General features: G+C 37.6%; 1 protein-coding gene across 1 annotated transcript in view; it reads left to right on the plus strand.

Moving 5' to 3' along the window:
- Positions 1-22,220, plus strand: part of LOC127575449 (kelch-like protein 29) — a 350,653-nt gene that overhangs the window by 227,259 nt on the left and 101,174 nt on the right. Inside the window, 2 exon segments of the mRNA XM_052025333.1 lie at positions 915-1,247; positions 1,249-1,438. Of these exon segments, the coding sequence (XP_051881293.1) occupies positions 915-1,247; positions 1,249-1,438 (523 nt within the window).

The following is a 22,220-nucleotide window of genomic DNA, read 5'->3' on the forward strand; positions in this document are numbered from 1 at the left end:
CTCCTTCCCCAGTACTGGTGCCAATGTCCCATGAATTCAGTCCCACTTCTCCCACACCAGTCTCTGAGCCACACATTTAACTCATTGATCTTATTGACCTTGAGCCAATTTGCACATGGCTGAGGTATCAATCCAGAGATTATTACCTTTTTAGTTCTGCTTTTTAACTTAGTCCCTAGCTGCTCAAATTCCCTCAGCAGAATCTCTTTCCTTGTTCTACCTGCATCATTGGTACCAACATGGACCATGACAGCTGGATCGTTCCCCTCCCATTCCAAATTCCTCTGCAGGTCAGATGAGATGTCCCGAACCTGGGTACCAGGCAGGCAACACAGCCTTTGTATGTCTTGATCTTTGCAACAGAGAATTGTGTCTATTCCCCTGACTATACCATCCCCAATCACAACTACATTTCTCTTCTCTGCCCCTCTTGAATGGCTCCCTGAACCACAGTGCCACAGTTTGGTTGCCCATCCTTCCTACAGCCCCCACTCTCATCCACACAGGGAGCGAGAATCTCAGACCTGTTGAACAAGCTCAAGGGCTGTCTTTATATTTTCATCATTGAGCTACTTCTGTGAAATCAAGACCCATATAAACTAAGTCACAGCCAGCTCCACTTCTGCCACACCTCTCATACCCCAACTTGAGCTCCATACCCCAACATATGAGTATGTTCTCCTGTGCTCACACTCTCCATCTGCAGGAAGAGTCCAATAAAATAATACAAATTATTATAGATGTATTTTATGTGAAATTAAATATTGCACATTTCATATGATATTTTTGAAGCTTTAATCCATGCCTATTTGAAGATTAGTGAGAAAATAGATTATATTTATTAGGCGTGATTGTAGATCTATGCAAATGGTAGAGAGGAGGACACTTTAATCATTGTTTTCTTTAAATTTCAGGGTCCAACACCATGGGTCCCATCAGTTGCAGCAGTCGGCCCACCTGCCCTAATACCTCCCACATATGGGATTGCACAGGCGCCCACGTTCGGTGTTCAAGGTCCAGTGATTGGAGTTACACCCACAATACCACCTCCAGTTCCCCCTCAGCTTCCACTTATGACAACACACTATCAAGTCCAGCATCCTTCACAACCATTAACCAACATGGTTGTGAATCTCCAGAGTCAGCCGTTGTACACAACAAGTCATCCAATGACCATGTCCCCTCTCTCTGGGGTGGGTCAGGTGACTCAGCCTGTTCCTACCACAATTGGGAATGGTCACATGAGTTGCCCCCATGCTGCATCCATCTGCTCTGCCTTCTGTAACTCTTCCTAGTAATGCTCAAGGCGTCAATGGGCAGGTTGTTTCCCAACTTCCTTTAAATCCACCACAAATCGAGGATGACAAGAATGGTACCCAGATGTTACGAACTGTTGGGACGGGAAAGTACGAGTTTACGGACCCTTGGCATCCAAAAGGTAGGTTCAAAGTAGTTACTTTATCGTATACTTCAGTGTGGAAGCATGCTTCATTGATGCCTTTTTTATCATCCATTTGGTGTGTCATGGTCTACAGGCTTGTAGAAGAAGGTAACATTGTAAGAAATTTAATTTAAAACAATTCTTTGTGCAATGATACTTAAAGCATTTGGGGATAATTAAATGATTTTCAAGTAGCAACTCAATGGGCCAATCTTAATAAATGTGTCCTAGTTATGGTCATTTCTTTCTGTATCAATCAAATAATTCAGCAGGTAATTGAGAGAGAGAGCATTAAGTAGAATTTGCACAGATATGAAGCCTTCCCAGGAAGAACAATGGTGATATTCTGCAATTTTTAATGAACTGTACTGATAATGGCACTGTTGGTATCCTTAATCATCTTGCTGAATGGCATGAACTTATGAATAGCATTGGCAAACTACAAGTACTTATCTGGTATACTGGTTCTTTAAATATAGAACTTAATTTATAACATGGAAAACTGTTGAGTGTTTCATAATTTGCATTAAGGTCAAGTGTTCATCATGGAATTGAATCTGAAACAGCAAGTCTTCAATAAAGACAGACAGAGCTCATGTATACTTTGAGTTATGAATCCATGGTGTTGTTCTTTGTTTATCCTTAAAAGCATCATCAATACCAAAGGAATATACCTGCAAAAACAAAAAAATCACAAATATGTAAAGAGAAAAGAATAATGCTGGAAATCTGGAATTAAAGACAAAAGATGGAAGAGAGTGCACAGCCAATCAATCAGAATCCAGAAAGATGATTTTTTAAAAGCATCTTTGTTTCAAATGCTGTGGTTTCCATTATTTTCTGTTATAGTTGAAATAACTGTTTGCCATATGATCTTTTAGTAGTTATTTATGCACTATTCAACAATTATTGTCACAAGTTTAATTATATAATGTAACAAAACAGGGTAAGGCCTGAAAGAATGTTACTCACTTCTCCCTGTTAATCTATCACTGTATCAAGGGTATAATACTTATGTTAAATTGATTGGGAGCTTTTCCTGCGTCTAATTGAAAAATGAGTTATTTTGGCTGTTCTCAATTGCAAGGAATTAAAATAACTATCTGCTTGAAATTATGTACCTTCTTTAAAGTAGAAACATGCCACAAGGTGCTTCAGAAATTAATGCATGCTGAGCTAAAGAAATGATCTATTAGGAAGCACACTCTTGGCGAATTGAATTTAATCGAAGGTCCTGAGGGATACAAGGTCTTTAGTAGGAAATCTTGGCTGTTGGGGCATGGTCACAGATCACAGGGTGAAGGAGAGGAGGATGCACAAAAGACAGAACTCAGAGAACAAGAGGGTTGAGTGATTATAACTTTCTCCAGTCTGCCAGAAATGAGAAGAAAATACTGAAGGATTTAGAAATCATGAAGTGAAAGTTAAGTTAGGAGTTTAGGCACTGGAATTGGAATCAAGGGTAAGAGTGCTGGGTGAGTGTTAATTTTGTGTGAAAGAATAGCTGGGGTTGGGTGAAGTAGCAAAAGTGTATTGTGTGGATAATTATAAACAAGTTAGTTTTTAGTGTATAGAAAAACTTCAGAGAAGGAATCGGCAAATAGATAAGATATATTTATTAGTCACATGTACATTGTAACACACAATGAAATACATCTTTTGCATAGTGTGTTCTGGGGGCAGCCCGCAAATGTCGCCACGCTTCTGGCGCCAACATAGCATGTCCACAACTTCCTAACCCGTACGTCTTTGGAATGTGGGAGGAAACTGGAGCACCCGGAGGAAAACCCACACAGACACGGGGAGAATGTACAAACTCCTTACAGACAGTGGCCGGAATTGAACCCAGGTCACTGGCGCTGTATTAGCGTAACGCTAACCACTAGTCAGGTTTTTCAGTTTTTAAAACATGTGCTTTTTCATTAGGTCAGAGGGCAAATCACAATATAAATTATGATTTATAATATTAACATTCAGCAGATGCTTGAAATATTTGAGTATTCTCTCCTACTAGTATAACTAATCTCTTAATCCATTGGTTTTGAATTGGTTAAATATATTTAAAACAAACTCATGAAGTGTGTATTACATGATGGTGTATTTTATAATCTATATATCTTTATTTGTGCAATATTACCCACTGCTAAGCCAAACAAATTACTGGACCAGATCATGCTTGACTAGTCCAGAACTGCCACCTGCAGTCCCTGCACACCTACGTTTACCTGGGCTTGCTGCAGGAGACCAATCTCCACACCTTCAAGTCCAGGTGCAGACTTTGGATAAATCGTCTTTGTGAAACATATACATTTACAAACTATGAAAGTTGAACTGAATAATAAGAAACAAAATTTATATTTTTATAGAAATATTAAATTAAAAAGCTCAAAACCCAATGATTAATAACTTGAAACTAAGGCAAAATAACACTTTCTAAAGACAATTACCTGACCTTTGTCCTCCTAAACCTTTGCCCTACAAATTTGTTTGAAATGAATGGGCACTTGAATCCTACCCGGGCTGACCTGGCAGAGGATCTGAGCATGAAACAGGGAAATCCCTGCAAATCTGGACTCAAGTGACAGAAAGTCATGACAGATGCAATGCCATCTGTCACTCAGTAAATCTCAGACTTCTGCATTTGATTGCATGTACCAAGAAGTCTGAGATTTATCAAAGCTTAAATGGCTGTTCTCCAGTAGTTCTGATCAGAACTGCCAATACCAGCCATTTATACCATTCTTATACAGTTCTTCTGAAATAAGCAAGATTCTGCATCCAGTACAGTAAACAGTTGTATGATGTCAAGCTCTAGGTGCCAAAAGAAACAACTTTTCTCCACTCAAGTTATGTATGAGGATTTGTGAGAGTTACTGCACTGAAGTGAGCAGGTACTGATTTCACTGCTACCTCCACTGCATCTTTGAGTTTATACAGGTAAATGTATTGAAATGATCATGATTACTTTCCCCTTTGCCTCCAGAATTTGTATGAAAATCTCAAAGAAATTACAATGTAGTATGTTGAAAGCAAATTAAAATGTTTGATGTACCAACTGGGTCGACCACCATAATCAGTTGATGAGGAAGCACAAAAGCTGATGGAATCCATTTACCAGAGCTTTTCTGCAATGGAATGCACACGTGCCCAGTAATTTGGGTCAGGGAGTGCGCTGATAATCTATTTCAACAGTCATTGCTTCCTTTACATTGTTGGGGATTTTTTTTTTCAGAGCTTCTCTGAGGGATGGAGGTGATCTAGCAATTACTGGAGGGCTGGCTCATCATAAGACGTAAATGAGTAAGGAGATGGCATTCCCAGCCAGTCATTACATTCCTAAGATCCCATACAACAATCTTTCCAGTGCAGGATTTCCAGTGAGACATGATACTAAGTATTTCGTTCAGATTCCTGCCCCAAAGTCCTGAAGGTCCAGAGTATGCATGTGAATTATAGTTTAAAACCTTATCAAGACAAAGTTGTGTCATTTCAAAAGCTTCCATCTCAGACTCCCATTGTACGAGTGCAGATCTAAGAAGTCTATAGGTGTACTTAATGTTCCTACTGATTTCATTGGGGAAGATTCAGCCAGAGGATGTAGGTTAAATGTCTAAGACAGGAAATAGTGGCACTGCACATGGGCTATCTCTGTCTAGCAATGGCACTGGTGCAGCTGGGTCAAGAGAATCAATCCCGTAATGTCATTTCCTTGCTTCAGCTCACGGTGTTTGTTGTTTATTTATCTATTCACCATTTAATGTTCTTTGGCAGGACAACATATTGATTTTGTCGCCAACTGACTTCAGCATTTAGACTGTTTGTAGTGAAGTTAGGATAACAGAGATGAGTGCCCTATAAGTAGCCAGGAATATGCATTTCATGAAACTGGAGGATATTTTTCTTGCCCCTCCACTGAATTGCAGGAAACTTGTACACTGATAGACAAAAGTTAAGTGCATTTTCCACTCTATTTCTAACCTTGGCCCCACTTCAGTTCCCCTCCCCCCCCCCCCCCCCACCCCTCACCCATCGTTCCAAAAGTTTTTGCATCCATATTGGCATGAGGTATGGCTTCTGACTCATCATGAAACTGCTGGTTAAGGTCAAATAAAGCCCACCGTCAAACACATTTCTGCCAAGATAGATATGGATTTAAATGTATCTAGAGCTTAAGTTTTTGTTTTTGAGTTTATTTCTGTAGTTTCAGCTACTTGCCCTGAAGTAATTTTCTGGGATAAAGGAAATAGCAAGGCATGTGTGAAAAGTGAGAACTTGACCCCTGGTAGATAATTTTCTTTTAATTTCAGAACAATTACTCATCAAAACCTAAATTGATCTAAGTTTTTGGGCATTGACTAGAAATGGCTTATTATGGATCACTTCAGGTTTCAGTGTAGCAGTTTCCCCACCCACCCATAGCAGGGTAAGACTTGTGGAATTGATCATATGACAACAATTTAATGGCCTCATCACAAAATAACTCTTGAGTAATTTATGTCTTTTGACTCTGCCCTGGAAAATCTCTGGAGGTGATCGACGCGAGTCCCCTGTCAGCACCATGGACCAAGCTCAACCCAGACTTGACACCACGGAGGAACTTCAAGCAGGTGAGGTGTCTTTAGCTGATCAGGCCTTCTGGGAACTGAGGCTCCAGCAAAATACTTCACTCTGGCAGTTCAGGTTATCAACCATGAGTTGCCATTAGTAACTAATGACATAGTGGCCATGAATGGCCAATGGATTTGTTCCTTGGTCCAGTCCACTTCAGCATAATTTGGCACCTCAACCAAGATTCCTCGTCTTGTTGGCTATTTGTCCAGTGTGCATTAAACAACTGACAACACACATCCTCAGAACAGATTGGGTAGATGTCATAAAAATAGGCTAAGAATCAAAATCCTCGCTCCTCTGTTTAGAAGGTTCAATCTAATTTGTTTACATTTGAAGACAAAGATTTAACTAATATATCTCACCTTCCCTAAATAAATATTCTAGACACAGTTGAGTTCAGGAAGCAAATACCTCTCCTCTAGTCTCCAAGCTACTTTTAGATAATCACGGAGATGAGAAGATAACAGCTAAGATTAAAAGATTACCTACCATTTTTTCCCCATGCCCTACAATATCTCCACAATTCTGCCTCCAATCCTCCTATCTCCACGCTAGCCCATAGCACCCCTGCTTTTTCCAGTAAGAACTTAAGAAGTCCTTGTTCAGAGTTCTGTGGTGATGTTGAGTTTGCAGGTAATGAACATCACTTTCAAGGAAAATAAACATAACTATGTTGATCAACAGTACAAACCTGAGCAGAGTTTAAGATGTTTTTGAAAACTTAGAAGAGAGACTGCTGTCCTGTTGAAATACTATTCATTTATTTCTGGGTTGTTACTGAAATTTATGGACATGTAGCAAAATAGACTTTTGCCTGTCTGTATTTTAATTGCAGTTTCACTTTTGTTTATCAATATTTATTCATTCAAAGCTAACAAGATGGCAGATAATCTCCAGAAATACTGTTTTTTTAGCATCTTTGCTTTCTCATTGCTGGTTTGAGGCTAATGATTCTCTCAATCTATTGTTTTCTCTTTTTAAAAAAATTCCATCAGTTATTGGGAGGTTTTAAGAAGCGTATGTATATATAAAAAATAATCTCTTCTCATGTTGGTCCAAATCAGTCTTTTAAATTTCTCTGTCCGGTGCATTCGATTGAACCCTAAAAGTACTTGGAGTATGCTGTGCTTGTCTTTAGACATGTGTAGCACCAGAAAGTGATGTTATTGCACTGTAGTTTTGTAGGCTGTTCATGAGCTGACAAGAAACTTGCAAGTTCACAATCATGTGGAAACAAAACATTGTGGTAAGAGGCCAATTATGACTTATTCTGGCAAAATTGCACAAGTCAACGAGTAAAATTTTGAAGTAAAAGCACAGCTGAGACATAGCAACAGAAATCAATACGTTAACAATAAATAAAATGCCAGAAAATTCAAAGTATTTTCTGTTAATTTTTAAATAATTTCATATTAATATCATGTGCAATCTATTTAAGTATACCCAGTATATAACAGTAATTCAGTTATAATTTATCTGCAGGGAACTAACCAATTGTATTGAAGAAAATTAGTTGAAGAATATTAAAGTTCCATTCTGTATGGATTCTCTAGCGTTTTAAAAAAAAATGAGACATGATCTCATTGAAACTTATAAAGTTCCTAAAAGGCTTGACAGGCTGGATGCAAAAAGATGTTCACTTGGCTGAAGAGTCTAGAACCGGGGTCACAATCTCAGAATAAAGGTTAAAATATTTAGGATTGAGATAAGAAATTTCTTCACTCAGATGGTGGTAAATCTTGTAATACTCTATCTCAGAGGGCTGTGATTGGGGGAAAAAAACTTGGTCATTGAGTTCATTCAAAACAGATCAAATTGATTTATGGATATTATGAGAGATGGAGGATATGGGCATAGTAGAGGAAAATGAAGCTGAATTGAAAGATCAGCCATGATCTTCATGAATAGTGGAACAGGCTTTAAGAACTAAAAGGCCTGTTCCTGCTGCTAATCCTTGTGTTCTTATATAGATTAAAAAAACTGCAGAGGCTTGACGGTGTAAAATGATCTTTATTATCATGATAGTCTGAACACTTTATTCGAACTAGTACGAGATGAGACTTTATGAGAAAAGAAAAATATGGAAGCCATAAAAAAATGAACTAGCAATTTATGTAGTACATCCTCAAGAAGCCTCAAATAAGTAAAAAAAGAAAACTTTAGAAGTTCTCAGCAGTTCAGGTAACATCCATTGCAAGAAAACCTAGTTGACATTTTAGGGCAAGTACCTTTCATCAGTGGTGTGAAAAGTTAGAGATATAGTAAGTTTTGTGATGTAGGGGAGAGGAGATAAAAAGGAAAGGTATTTAATGGATTGGAAGGTAGGAATCATTAAATGTTATGATATCACAGGTATTTTTGCTGTTACTTTTGCATGTAGCGACTTTCTAGAAAAAAATGCAGCAACCAATTTATGCACAGCAGAGTTCTACAACAGCTATGAAATGGTGACCAACTAATTCAGAACTTGCTAGTGATGAAGTTATTTGGTGGGGGTCTCCTGTAAATTGGACAGAAAGTCAGGGGAAATGCCCTTCATGTGCTAACTTGAGGAGGACAAGGGTCAACGGAATATAGAAGCTGGAATAAGTTTTGGTCCAAGTTCTTTTATTGCTCTGTTTCTGTTAACCCCATGAGTTTCCACTCCTCAACCCACTGAATATCATAGATTGGGATAGGATCAGCCAATTTGGCATTTAAGAGTCAATCAGACATATTGAGTGATTTTGAGTTAAATAAAGAACAGACCAGTTAAGGGTTAGTGATAATTTGGTCATTTTTATGGTTAGCACTAATAGGATTAGTTATTGTTCTCTACTAAACAATTCATCTCATTGTTTAGTAGAGAACAATAACTCAAATTAGACTCTTGCTGAACGTGGGAGAATTGGTATATTTCCTTGACTTGCTTATGGAACTCTCTAGAGAATGGTCGTCACTGAAGAGAGTAATTTAATTTCACGTAACACTTCAAATAGAATTTGCCATCAGCAGGTAAAATGGGATTTTGGATTAAATATTAAGATCTAGCAATTAGAATCGCAACACAAATTATTGAGATCTCTTTGCAATCAATAAACTGGACAAGTTGGGCCAAAGGGCATGTTTCTTTACTGTATAACTTTAAACTATTAGGGTCAGTTATTATCTTTACAATCATACCTGAATGCATCAGCAATCTCAACACATGTCAAATTACACAGGTGCAAATTTATTGCTTAATTTAACTAGTTATTCTACATAAACTCAAAGAGAGATTACAAAGCAAGTTAAAATGCTTAATATGTTAAACGGAACCATTGCATGATTTTACAGAAGCCAGTCTGCAGCATTGGTTTTTAAAATTGGCATACAATTTTAAAGTTCTCAAGCGTTCCAGTGGAACTTTTAAAATGTGGCTTTATGTGCTTTACAGATACTTTATAACTGAAATCCTGCTTCAGAACATTTAGAAATTGGACTCGAGCTTTATTCCTGAGAAAGTTCAATGTTGTTTAACGTACAAAATTCCATGATGCTGCAGCAGCTACAGTTGAATTATGTGGTTGTGGTAAAATAGTAATTTTTTTTGCATGTCAAAACATTGGTGCTGTATGCCAAAACAGGTCTAACAGAAATAAATTAAGGCCCTTGTTTAATCTTTGGAACAGATTACAGTTCGTCAAAGATGAGCAATCCTAATGTTACAATTCATTAAATGAAATTATTGTACAGACATTTGGCAGTCTCCCATTGAAAATGCAACTGAGTTCAACCTACACAGTATGTTTTTTTTATAATGATGAAGGTCTTTGGAACATAACCTGTAAGGAGTAACGAATGGATTTTGAAACAAACTTCAAATGTAACTGGTGCTGCAGTAAATGGATGACCTTCACAAACGTAGCATCTGAGAATCCCAGATTATATCACCAAGCATTTGACAGATTTGAGTTTGTTTCTTCAGGAAAATGTTAGCTCAGCTGAAGATAAGAATTATTTCCTTGGCTCAGCAACACTTAGAGCTGAAGAATCAAGCTTGAATTGGATCAATCTTTACATTAGCAGCTCCCATTAGAAAACTAATTTAAGCATAACCTATTTTGCTTTCAATTCTGTTTTGTTGAAACTTAAAAAAATTATTCTCCTTTAGTTGCTTGCCCAGATTGGAGCATAACCATCCCCATGTCATCTGACCCTACCTGAACATCCTGCCATACAAAACAGAGTCCAAGTCTGTGATGTTGAATATTGCACCATTTGTAATCTAATCGCCCAGTTCATCTTTGACATTTTTACAGTTATGTCAGTTTGCTATCAACATATACAATTATGCACTGTTTATTTAAGAGTGGAAATAAAAAGGTGATTAGAGCATGTTTAATTATCATTTAACTTCACATTTTATTAAATACCTTAAGGCTTAAGCTGTAAACCAAGTGAGTGAAAAAAAAACACTGCTTAAAATAGTGCACATTTATGTGTCCAGATGTTGTAAACCTATGAACTTTAATCCTGAAAATTGTGAAGCCAGAGAGAGGACAGTTGATTTTCAAGGGCAGCACCAGTATGGCCACAGCTCCGGCATCTGCCCACACCGTGGAGTCGGAAAATATGTCACCCGGTGCCTTTGCAGGGTGAGAAGTATTGCTCAGCCTCTGTCCCTAGACTGCATGAAATGACCCAGCACCCTTTATAAGGAGTTCAATCCCCAAAAGAAAAGTCTGGAGGGCCAAGATACTCCAATGGTCAGCCTGTATCTGCCATTTTGTCAGCCTGACCAGTCTTGGCATAACAACTTCCAATCTTATGCCAATTTGAACTGCACAAGAAAGGTGGCACCTGCGAGTCTGAAGTTCCCTGATCTTGGGATTGCCTCATTATGTAATTTGCTCTGTAAGGAGTGGGAGGAGGATCCATCTCTTTAAAAAGCTGCCCTCAAAATCAGGTATCGGATGAGATCTGCTGGAATTAAGGTGACCCTCAAGGAAATTCAGTGCCTCACTGTTCAGACTAAACGCATTTTAAATGTTTGATCAATTTTTAATTGTACATGGATTACTCTGCTTTTGTTTCATGACATGTCTGACAGATTTTTTAATGATCTTATCACCCTTTTAATAACAGCTTTTGCAGGTAAATACTTATCTATGAATTGCTCAGCTTTCTCGTTTAAATTCACTACTTGCTACTCTTGTCCAGTCAGTGTGATCCTCTGTCTGATACTGTAAGTCTGCAATTAAATTCACAATCACAGACTGCCAAAATATAGAATGCTTTTTTAAGGGCAATTTCCCAAGTTGTTGAAAGGCCACATTTCTGAAATGTGGAGGTTGAAAATTCTATTATGTCATCGACCTTGTTGGTGGAGGCAATGACAATGGCAAAAATGACAGTTCAGGTCTGCTGCTGGAACAGCCAAAATATCAGAGCTGCTAGAGGAGATACGTGGAACCACTGATACTCAACAGCCAATAGGTCACAGTGCACAAGCACACTCTTGCATTTGGGTATTGTTTGCATTCTGTCATCTGTTCCTACATGTACATAATTTTTACACTATAAGGTTGGTAGCAACATCTTTCATTACTAATCCACGGAACATGAATGTCACTGGTAGTGCCAGCATTTATTGTTGACTCCTAATTGCCCCTAACCTGAGTTGGTAGTTACAGCTCAACCACAGTGGGCAATCTGGAGTCTCATATGGACCATACCAGGCAAGGACAGCTGATTTCCTTCCTCAAAGGATGTTGGTGAATCAGATGGGTTTTTATAACAATCTGATAGTTTCATGGTTTTTGCTACTGAGACTAGTTTATTATTCCAGATTTTTAAAAAATTTAATTACTTAAATCTAAGTTCCACATTTACTATGGTCTAATCAGTCTAGACACCTCTAACATACCATGTTTTCACAGTAGGAAGATGGTTTCCCAGACTGTGAGAAACTAAGGAGAAAAGGGAGAAGGGGTCAACAGAGAGTAAATGCTTTACCAATTATGTACATTGGCTAGAGTAAGCGAGGGTGCTTCTCCCCACCCTCTCATCAAACCACCAAATCTTGGTGGTCAGTATCAGTCCATCTCCTTATGGTCAGAACCCTTGAATCAAGGATGAGATAAAACACATTCTACTAAAGTTCTAGGATCATTCCATCCCTAATCCACCACCGGCCTGACCTGACACACATCTTGATCAGTCATTCTCATAACTGATCAGTGGTATTTGTTGTCTCTACAATGCACCACAGTGCCCCAACCCACATTGGAAAATATTGTCCATTTTGAAAAGGCATGTAATAATATGTTTAGTGTTCTTAAATATGTTGCCAATGTTTCTTTAAGTATAGCTCTACATAAATGAGATGGAAAATCAAACTGCTGTAGTAATAATTACATAGTAAATCTACAAAACTGCATATAAAAGTTGTATTTCACACCCATTGGCTAGATTTAGGTGTGGTACTTTAATGATCTGTAGAAGCCTTATTTCATTCCCCAGTGAGTCAGGATTAATTTGCAGATGTACTAGGTTTCATCCAGAAGTAATTTTCTTGAGAATATTGGACACCAAATCTGTCAATTGATAACTGCAGAATATAAAAGAAAAGGGATTGAAACTGTTTATCAAAGTTGTATTACAGTGAGAAAACAAAATTGGATTATAGAGATTATTTGTAAAAGTGATTTGTTTGGGTGTTTATTCGGGTAGGTTTCATAGGAAGTGAGGCAAAGTTTTGGTCAAGAAATAAGTATGTATCCTGTACTATTGAGTTTCAATTCTATAGCTTGCGTTTTAGGCCTTCACATTTAGTCTGAATGATAGGTTTGGATTTTCACTGGGTAGAGAGTGTTCGGGAGTTGGCTAGTTGACCAAGTGGGTACCATTCTCATCTCTGGCGTGTGGGATTGACAATATTTCACATATGCATAAATTGGTTGGACTTCACTAAAATAATTGTTAGTAATTACCTGGAGAAAAGCAATACTGCTAAAACATCTGTAGTTTTAAAGTGCAGAAAGTAAGGGTGCTTTAACATTAATAAAATCAATAGGAAGACCACAAGGTAAGAAAATAGTAAATTGGATTTACCCTCAATGCAATGTAGGTCTTACTTCTGAGGTTGAGATTGAGCATCATCAGTAAACCACCATGAAGAAAATTTACCCTTCATCTGACCCCACTCTTATCAACCTGGAAGTGTTTGATTTGGAAGAGGCAGCAAAAATTGAAGAAATATTAATTCTTATCAGTGGCATTTCTCATTACAATAAGCACATTACTTTTCTCAATATAAATAAAATCCTTCATTCTCTAGATAACAAATAATAGACAAAGATTTTATTACATAATAGAAAAATTACCATTGTTGTACAGGGTCACCAGTGCTAAAAGATTAAGTAAACAATTAAAAAGAAATTGTTGATTTACAAAAGACCACTAGGCTGATTGAATCTGCTTCAAAAGAGAGATTTAGTATCAATAGTTGCACATTTTCAGAGGATGGATGAAACGAGCTATGTACTTAGCATTGCAATGAGATCACATGATCTCTTTCTGAAGAAATGATAATTACTACGTGGCTTACAACATTTTACCTTATAAACAGCAACATTAAAGCTTTGACAATATAACTTGAGGACTGATCTGCCTCTTGAAGCAAAATTGATAAATTTCCTTTAACTCTGTTTTAAGACTGTGTCAGTTGTACTCCATTGCTTGGTTTAATCTTTGTTCATGTTTGCAATGAAATGTAATTTTTCATTATTTTCCTTTAATGTTTTGAATTTATTGGAACTGGATGTGGGGAGAGTGAGTACATCTGGTGGCTGATTTTCTCACATTTGTTTGGCTCTAGCAACCAAAGACACAATTTTCCCTTTTAAAATCCCATTTCACCAAGTTTTAGAAGAAAATAAACTTCTGCTGTTATGTCTGCAATCATTTCCAGTCTACAAAATCTTATTGTCACTCACTTATGACACTTTCAAATCAGTTAGTTTACATAATATATTGTAGGATTTTTCTCCATCGATTCCACACCACCAACCCAAATGTATCCATGTGTTTGCCTGTATAATAGGTTTGCTCAAAGCTGAGTGTACAAAAGTGGTGTTATCTGATTTGTTAATTAGAAATCGGAAAAAAAGACCACTTAAATTTCTATTAGTGTGTATTAAGTTGATTTTAACAGAGAGCATCTTTATTTTAAGAGGGATGGCTAATGGTCAACTCATAGTTAAGGGATGCAAACAAAGTAGTCATTTGATTTTATTTAAACAAGATTTAGAGAAATAGTATTAATACTTCAATAGAGGTTGAGGAGCAAATCATTGCTAACCAGAAGGATATTGATGTGATGAGTACATGGATATAAGTTAGTTACAAAGTATGGAAACAGGCTTTTCATCCCATCAAGTCTGCATAGACCACCAAGCACCCATCTATATTAACCACCCCTCCTTTTATTCTCCCTACATTCCCATCAGTTCCCACCAGATTCTACCACTCAACTACACACTAAGGGCAATTTACAGTGGCCAATTAACTGACCAAAATTGCACATTTCTCAAATGTGGGATTAAACCACAGCACTCATGGGAACCCATGCAGTCACAGACGGCAGATGAGATCAGGATTGAACTTGGGTCACTGTAGCTGTGAGGCACTTGCTCTACCAGCTGTCTTGCTATGCTACCTTGTTGGAATAGGAGTACAGAATGTTTCAGATAAATCTGTTACCAAAGGTCAAAGAATGGCACACTAAGTAAAAAAACATACTGCAGGGATTTTGCAATCAATGCTAAATTGCCCATAATTACCATTATCAGTGAAAATAGCCACATTTTCTTTGGATGGTATGGCTGAAATTAATGGCAATCTTGTTCCTAGAGTGTAGTTGTCATTGGTTGAGCAGTGTCCCACCAATTCTGAAGACTATCTCCACTCCAGCGGGAGGTTTGTTGCAACATTGCAGCAAGGAAGATTGAGAAAAGTGTTTGGGTAATGACACAGCCATGTTTGACAGTGGCCTTTACTGAGATTGGCTTTGTTGTAGACCAATTAATTCATATCATGAAGTAAATATAAAATGAAGATGAACTGTAGGCAGCTGAAGAGCAGACCACATCACGAACCACTCACCTGCCTGCCTCATTAGGTGCCACCTGCCCCATCTGTGCAAGGGTCTGTGGTTCTTTGTCAGCCAACTCAGACCCCACAAAAGCAGAATGAAGTAGTCCAAAGGAGGAGAACCTTGGGCATCAGTGTTCTCCCAAGCTGACCTGTTCACCAGCAAATGCAGTGCCATTACATGGGCTTTGGCCAACTGTCAAAACAGTTCCATGGTTCCTCTAGCCTGCTCCACCATTCAGTGAAGTCATGGTTTACCCTGTTTGCTTCAAGCTTACTTTCCCATCCAATTCCAATATCATCCTCTTGGGACAATATTTTACTGATCTCATCCTGTTGGTATACAGTGACCGAGTATTAATAGTCTACTGAGGTTTATAACCCTCTTAATAATGAAATGTCTCCTCTTTTCAGTCATAAACAACTGGACACTTATCCTAATTTTCTGTCCCTTAGTTCCATACTCTCTAGCTTGTGGACAAGAGATCATATCTCTCTTCTAAACTCCACTATTATGAGCCAGTTTTACTCAATTTCTCATCATAGGATAACCCTCCATTCTGTGAATATCCAGCATGTTGACTACCAGATAGTTGCATATTCTTTAGTTTGGAGGCCAAAACTGCACATAGACTTCTGAATAAGATTTTATCAGTTCCCTGTACAAATTTAGCAACGTGTCCTTTTAACCTCCAATCCCTTTGCAATATAGGCCAATATACAATGTATCTTCTTAATTGCTTGCTGTATAGCATTTTGTCTTTCTACACCTCATGAACCAGCGTATCAAGCTCCTTTTAAATACTGACATTTTCTAACATCTCTCCATTTTAAAAATATTTTGCTTTTCTAATCCTCCTATCAAAGTGCCAAACTAACATGTCCCCGCATAATATTTCACCTGTCTATTCACTTAATTTGTCTGTACTCCTTTGCAGTTACTTTGTATCCTCCTCACAGCTCATTCCCATTTTGCTTTGTATATCAGTAAGCTTGGATATATTACACTGTTTACTTGATTCAAGTCATTAGTGTAACTTGTGTGTGCATGCAGAACTGATCCCTATGGCATTCTGGTAATAACATTTTATCCAACCTGAAAACAATCCATTTATTCATATTCTGTTTTCTGCCCATTAACCAATCATGTTAATATGCTTGTCCTGAGGCCCATAAACTCTTATGTTACAACATTGTGTGTGCTTTCCAATCAAATGCCTTTTGAAAATAACTAATTAGTAAAGGAGTGGTGCTAAAAAGTTGCCTTTTGCCTGTGAGCCACCATTGGTCTAGATCATGGAAAAATTTAAACCAAGGATCCTTCTCAAACATTACCTAATGACACTTGCAAAGTCCACTTATATGGGACAGGCTCAACTGAAGCATCTCAGATGTTTGAGTAACAACTGAAAACGGCCATGCATCCTATCATGCATGTGCCAGCTCTTTGGTGGAGCTATCAATTTTATTCTCCTGCCCTTCATGTACCTGCTAAATTCCTCCATTTAAGCACTTATGAATTTCTTTGTGAAAGTTGGCATTGACTTTGCTTCCACCACTCTTTCTGAAAATAAATTTCTCATCAAAAAACTTGTTGCATAAAAATAAAAATTCCTCTGATACATTCTTCTGAAAACAGGTTCTTTAGCAAAACACATCCACGCCGAGCAAAGTGCCTTCCTGAGATTGTCCTATTTGTCTGCATTTGGCCCATATCCCTCTTAACCTTTCTTATCCACAAACTTATCCAAATGTCCTTGAGTATTGCAATTGTACCCGCCTCTACCACTTCCTCTGGCAGTTCATTCCATTTACCCACCACCCTCTGTGTGGAAAAACTTGCCTCTCAGGTCCTCTTTAAATCTTTCCCTGTTTGCTAATTATATTAAATCTCTGGTTACTGAATCTTCTGCCAGTGGAGAGTTTCACTTTATTTACATTATTAAAATTTTATTAACATTATTAAAACTTTATTAATTTTGCAGGCCCCTAATACAATCTCCTCAATACCTTATCAGTCCTCAGGAGAGCAGCTGCAATTACTTTAGATTCCATATAATTGAAGTCCCCCATTGTATTCATGTATCAGTCCAGAAGGAGAGTCCTGCTTATTACAAAAAGCAGGAAATCAATATAGTCAACATCAAGCATGGAAAAGAGGGGAAAAAATGAAAGAGTTATGCTAGGTTAGAGAAGGTTGTTGGTAAGAATTTTCAAAGCAAAAAGGTGGAAGGAATTGGGTAGTGAATTTGAAGGCAGTAGTATGGTTCTGAATGGTAGGGAACTGGAAGCAAGGAATGGAAAAACTCGGTGTTAGAAAATTAAAGGATATGTTCAAAAAAGTAAGGTAAGAAATGATAACAAAGTCTGATTGGAGCAAATTCAGAGAGATTACAAACAAGAGTGATAATTGTGAAGTGAATACACTGGAATGGTTAGTACTGAGGATGGATACAAAGAGGCATTGGAGGAGTATGAATTGAACAAGTTCACTCATTAAAAGTTCCCATTTGAGTGAGATGCTGGTCCAGGCCCTCTATGTGCCCATACGTGAGGAGGTTTCAAGAAATATGGGGAGGGGGTTGGAGCAGAATTAAAACAGAAAGAAAAGTAATTTAATTAACTAACTTCAAAACTAAATAACTCTGCACCAAGCTTAATTGGAAAGGAAGTTGGACCTTAAGTCATAAAGTTCCATTGAAAATTCAAGTTCAATTAAAAACAACTGTGATGTCTTAGTGAAAATCGATTGTTTTCTCATGCAGTCTCGTTATCCCACAAGAGATTGATTAATTGATGATAGTACAATTAACAATTTTACCAGAAAGAATGAAGATTAGAAGGAAACATGCAAAAACTACTGAAGAGTCAAAATGTGCTGCAACAAAATAATTTGTTTTAAATCTCATTTTCTTAAATCCTTATCCTTTTGTTTTTGGAAAGATACTGATTTTCAGGCACATTCTATTTGTTATAGCCAATAATATTTCCACCCATCTAAACGGAATTTAGGGTGTGCTTGGCTTGAAGAGCAAATGTGCTTCACATATTTGGTACTTTCTTGTGTTATTAAATGTACCCACATGATATATTTACTAATGGAACTGCTGCATTGCTTGCACTTCTTGCTTCAAGATCCAGTTTTAGCAATTCTATAAATCATACCACTGAAATTATACCCATAATGTGCTAGGGCATGAACATTTCACACATTGCTCTCAAATTTCTCCTTCAGCTTTTTTAGTTGAAGCATGACACCATTTAAAATAAATTGAAGAAATTCAGATGAGTGCATTGTGTTCAGATGTTAATATCTCATGGACTAAATTTAGGACTTGTGCTTTTAAAAATTTAAATAAAGATTACTGCAGAGAGAAAAAAATCAAGTATCTGTGAAAGGTTGAGAAAGATTTCTATGATTGAATCTACAAAACTATTACAATTAGAATGTGCAACAGTGCTGTTCCAAGATGTGCCATTGGGTCTCTATTCCATTGCAAGCATTGTTAAGATCTATAACTTTGTATGGCCATCTCTAACTTGCTTCCTGAGCTAACAGTACTACCTCAATGGCATGTAAATTCCCCAGGAGAAACATTATTATGTATACGTTGAAGTGCTTGAATTTCTATATTAGTTTATGCAGGTGTGGTATTGACTTTATGTAAAGTAAAATAATTATTACTGTTCTTAAACTTGTATGTGAAATTTTCCATAATATAGCACTTATAACCTGTATATTCACTTCGGCAAAGGTTAATAGGTGCTTACTATTGTCAGCTGAAACATTGTAGCTGGTTATATAGATCTGAGTAGGATTTCAATGAAAAGGCTAGGGTTTTGAACTTGTGTTTTCACCAGCTTGTAATTTCTCCCCCACCCCATTCATTTTAATGGAAACTACTTAGTAGAAAATCCCAGCTAACATTATATAGTGTGGCGCATTCCTATTTATCTGCATATTACATACGGAGCAATATAGTGTATGAGGTCCTGAAAATGCTCCAAACCAAAGGGACTGGAGATCTTTAGTGATTGCCTTGGGAGTATGGTTGCTAAGATCCTAGTGAATTACATTTTTCCTCTGTGGTTGTTCCCAAACCTTTGAATCCTTTCTCTTTCCAGATCCTCATAATTTGGCAGGTTGCATTCAGCTTCAAAGTAGACCTCTGCTTTTGGACACTTGGGTTGGATGTGTTCTTCCCAGACCAAAAATGAGGACATTCATAGCATTGCCTTTTCCTCTAGCACTTCTGTTCCTTGCTCAATAAAGCATAACATCCAAGCAATTTGATTTTTATATTGACTATATTCATTTCTTCTCGAGCATGGGTCTTGCTGCTGGCCTGAAGCATTTATGAAATTTCAGAAATAGATGCTTCTAGAAATCCTAGCTGCAGACTTTTAATGCTGTGTTTCAAGAAGGTCACTAGGCTATAAAAGGATAAATTATATATCTGCATTAAATAATAAAATGTAAAATCACAAACAGTCAACCAGTGTTCTTCTCCATGTGGAAAATGATCTAATAACACCCTGCTGCATCTCTCCCATACCTTACAATGTTAATCTTTTTCATTGAGCGACTAACTCCCTTCTAAAAGTAGTTTTGGTCTCTGCTACTACTAGAACAATTTGTGACAGTAAATTCCACATTCTGACCATCCCCTGTATACATATTCTTTCTTTATGTGATTGTCATAAATTTGCACATTCCATTGTTGACTAACGGTAATAAGCTATCTCTGCCTACCCTTGCATAATCCCTTCAAAATGATTCTTCATGGGTTACCTTCAACTTTCCTGTTGACAGTAATTCTAACTTCAGAACATATTGGCTTTCATACCTCCAACCCTGGTAATAGCTGAATCAGTATAATCTGGTTATTCTTCATTGTTTTTATTTTCCTCTTATAATAGTTATTCAAACTAAGGTCTTCTACAAGTGCATTGTTTAAACGGAGGTCTTCAGGTATATTATTATCTTGCTTTTGTATTCTATGCCTATGCCTCAACTTGCTCTGTTACCCTTTAATGACTAATGTCCCTCCACAGAGAAGTTCTTCTCCATTTTAAAAGGGAAGGGGTAAAAAGACTATGGCTTCTCAGACTGCAAGGTTGTGAGTTATATTACGCAGATGCTTGTATGGAGAATGTACATTTTTTTTTACTGCATGAGTAAAGATCCAGGCTGAGCATCTCGGAGCAATGTTGACATTTGCCAAAAGTAAGAGACTAGTCAGAGTAAATATTCATCCCTCAGTGGATGAGACTGGGAAATGAGGAAATGGCAGAGTCTTTGACCAAATAGTTTGTATCTGCCTACATGGTAGAAGACACTACAAGTATTTCAATAATAGTGGGAAAAAAACCAGTAGACAAAAGGAGGGATTAACTTAAAACTATTGCAAACACTAGAGGAAAAAGTCCGAGGTAAACTAATGGAATTAAAGGTTGACAAGTCCCCTGGGACTGTTGGCATGGATATGAGGGGGGGGGGGGGGGGGGATGTGTCTGAAGTGTTGGAGGCATTGCATGTGATCTTCTAAAATTCCCTGGATTCTGGAAGAGTCCCCACAGATTGGAAAACAACAAGTTTAACACCCCTATTCAAGAAATTGTGTGTGTGTGTAGAGGGAGTTTGGAGAAAGAAAGCAGCAAACTATCGGCCAGTTAGTCTGGCACCTGTCTTTGAGAAAATGCTGGAAGCCTTTTTTAAGGAAATAACAGCAGGATATTGTGGAAAACATAATAACACCAAGCAAAGTCGACATGTGTTTGAGAGTGAGTTAGTCCTTTGAGAATCTTATGAACAGGATGAATAAAGGGGAGCCAGTTGATGTGGTCTATTTGGATTACCAAATGGCATTTGCTGTAATGCTACTTGAGAGGATACTATACAAGGTAATAGAAGATTGGCTAATTATGAGAAAACTGAGAACCAGGATAAATACAATCACATTTGGTGTTATGCAACTCTACCCCACTTAATTTTTCTGGATTTATAAAGAGGAACTTGCTGGATGATATTATCCATATCCCATTTAGCAAGTACCTATTGACTTCACTTTCAGTTAGCAAGCTTTAATTGGTAGCGTGCCATGGGAATTATTGCCAAGGCTTCAACTATTTAGAATCTATCTTGATAACACAGTTGAAGGGACCAAGTGCACTGTAGCCAGATTTGCTGCTGATACAAAAAATAGGTGAGAAAACAGGTTCAGGACACAGAGTCTGCAAAGGGATGCAGATATATCAAGCTATTGATTAATCCTCCTCAGAATCTTGTATGTTTCAATAACATCACCTTCCAAACTCCAGTGAGCATGTGCCCAAGCTACTCAACCTTTCTTGTACGTCAAAGTCCATCATCTGAGGAATAAACTGAGTAAACCTCCTCTGCACTCCCTATAATGCAAGTACATTATTCCTTGAGTGTGGCAACCAAAACTTTGTGGTACTCCAGGTGTAGTCTCTGCAGTGGCCCGTAAAGTTGCATCAGAGTTTCCCTACTTTTATACTCCATACATCTTGCAATAAAATTCCCAATTGCTTGCTGTACCTACATATGAACTTCTTGTGTTCCACATCCTTGGATATTGGGGGCAGTTCAGAGAATGTTCACAAAGTTGATTCCTGGAACAAAGGGGTTGATTTATGGGGAAAATACTTTATTCATAGGAATTTAGAAGAACGAGAGGTGATCTCATTGAATCATTTTTTATTTCATTGTTAATTCTTTTTGAATGCTTCTGAACATCAGGGGTATTCAGAAGCATTGATGGATGATAGCTTTGAAAGGCAGCAAAGCTGGAGCAAGGATTTTGATACCTCTTTGAGGGTTTTCTCAGCCATTTATTTTGTTCCACACAGGCGAACAGGTTGCGTAGCCAATACCCTGGCCACATAGGGATTCAGCAAATGAGGTGTGGATACTTTCAAACGGCAAGTTCATCCTCATGGACCCAGAAATGTAAATGTGGTACAATTATGTATATTAGCACCAAGTGTATTGAAAAGCCATGCTCAGCAAGTGTGCAAGTTATAATCACTT

This window comes from Pristis pectinata, chromosome 10, assembly GCF_009764475.1.
Source record: "Pristis pectinata isolate sPriPec2 chromosome 10, sPriPec2.1.pri, whole genome shotgun sequence".
In the NCBI taxonomy this organism is placed as follows: domain Eukaryota; kingdom Metazoa; phylum Chordata; class Chondrichthyes; order Rhinopristiformes; family Pristidae; genus Pristis; species Pristis pectinata.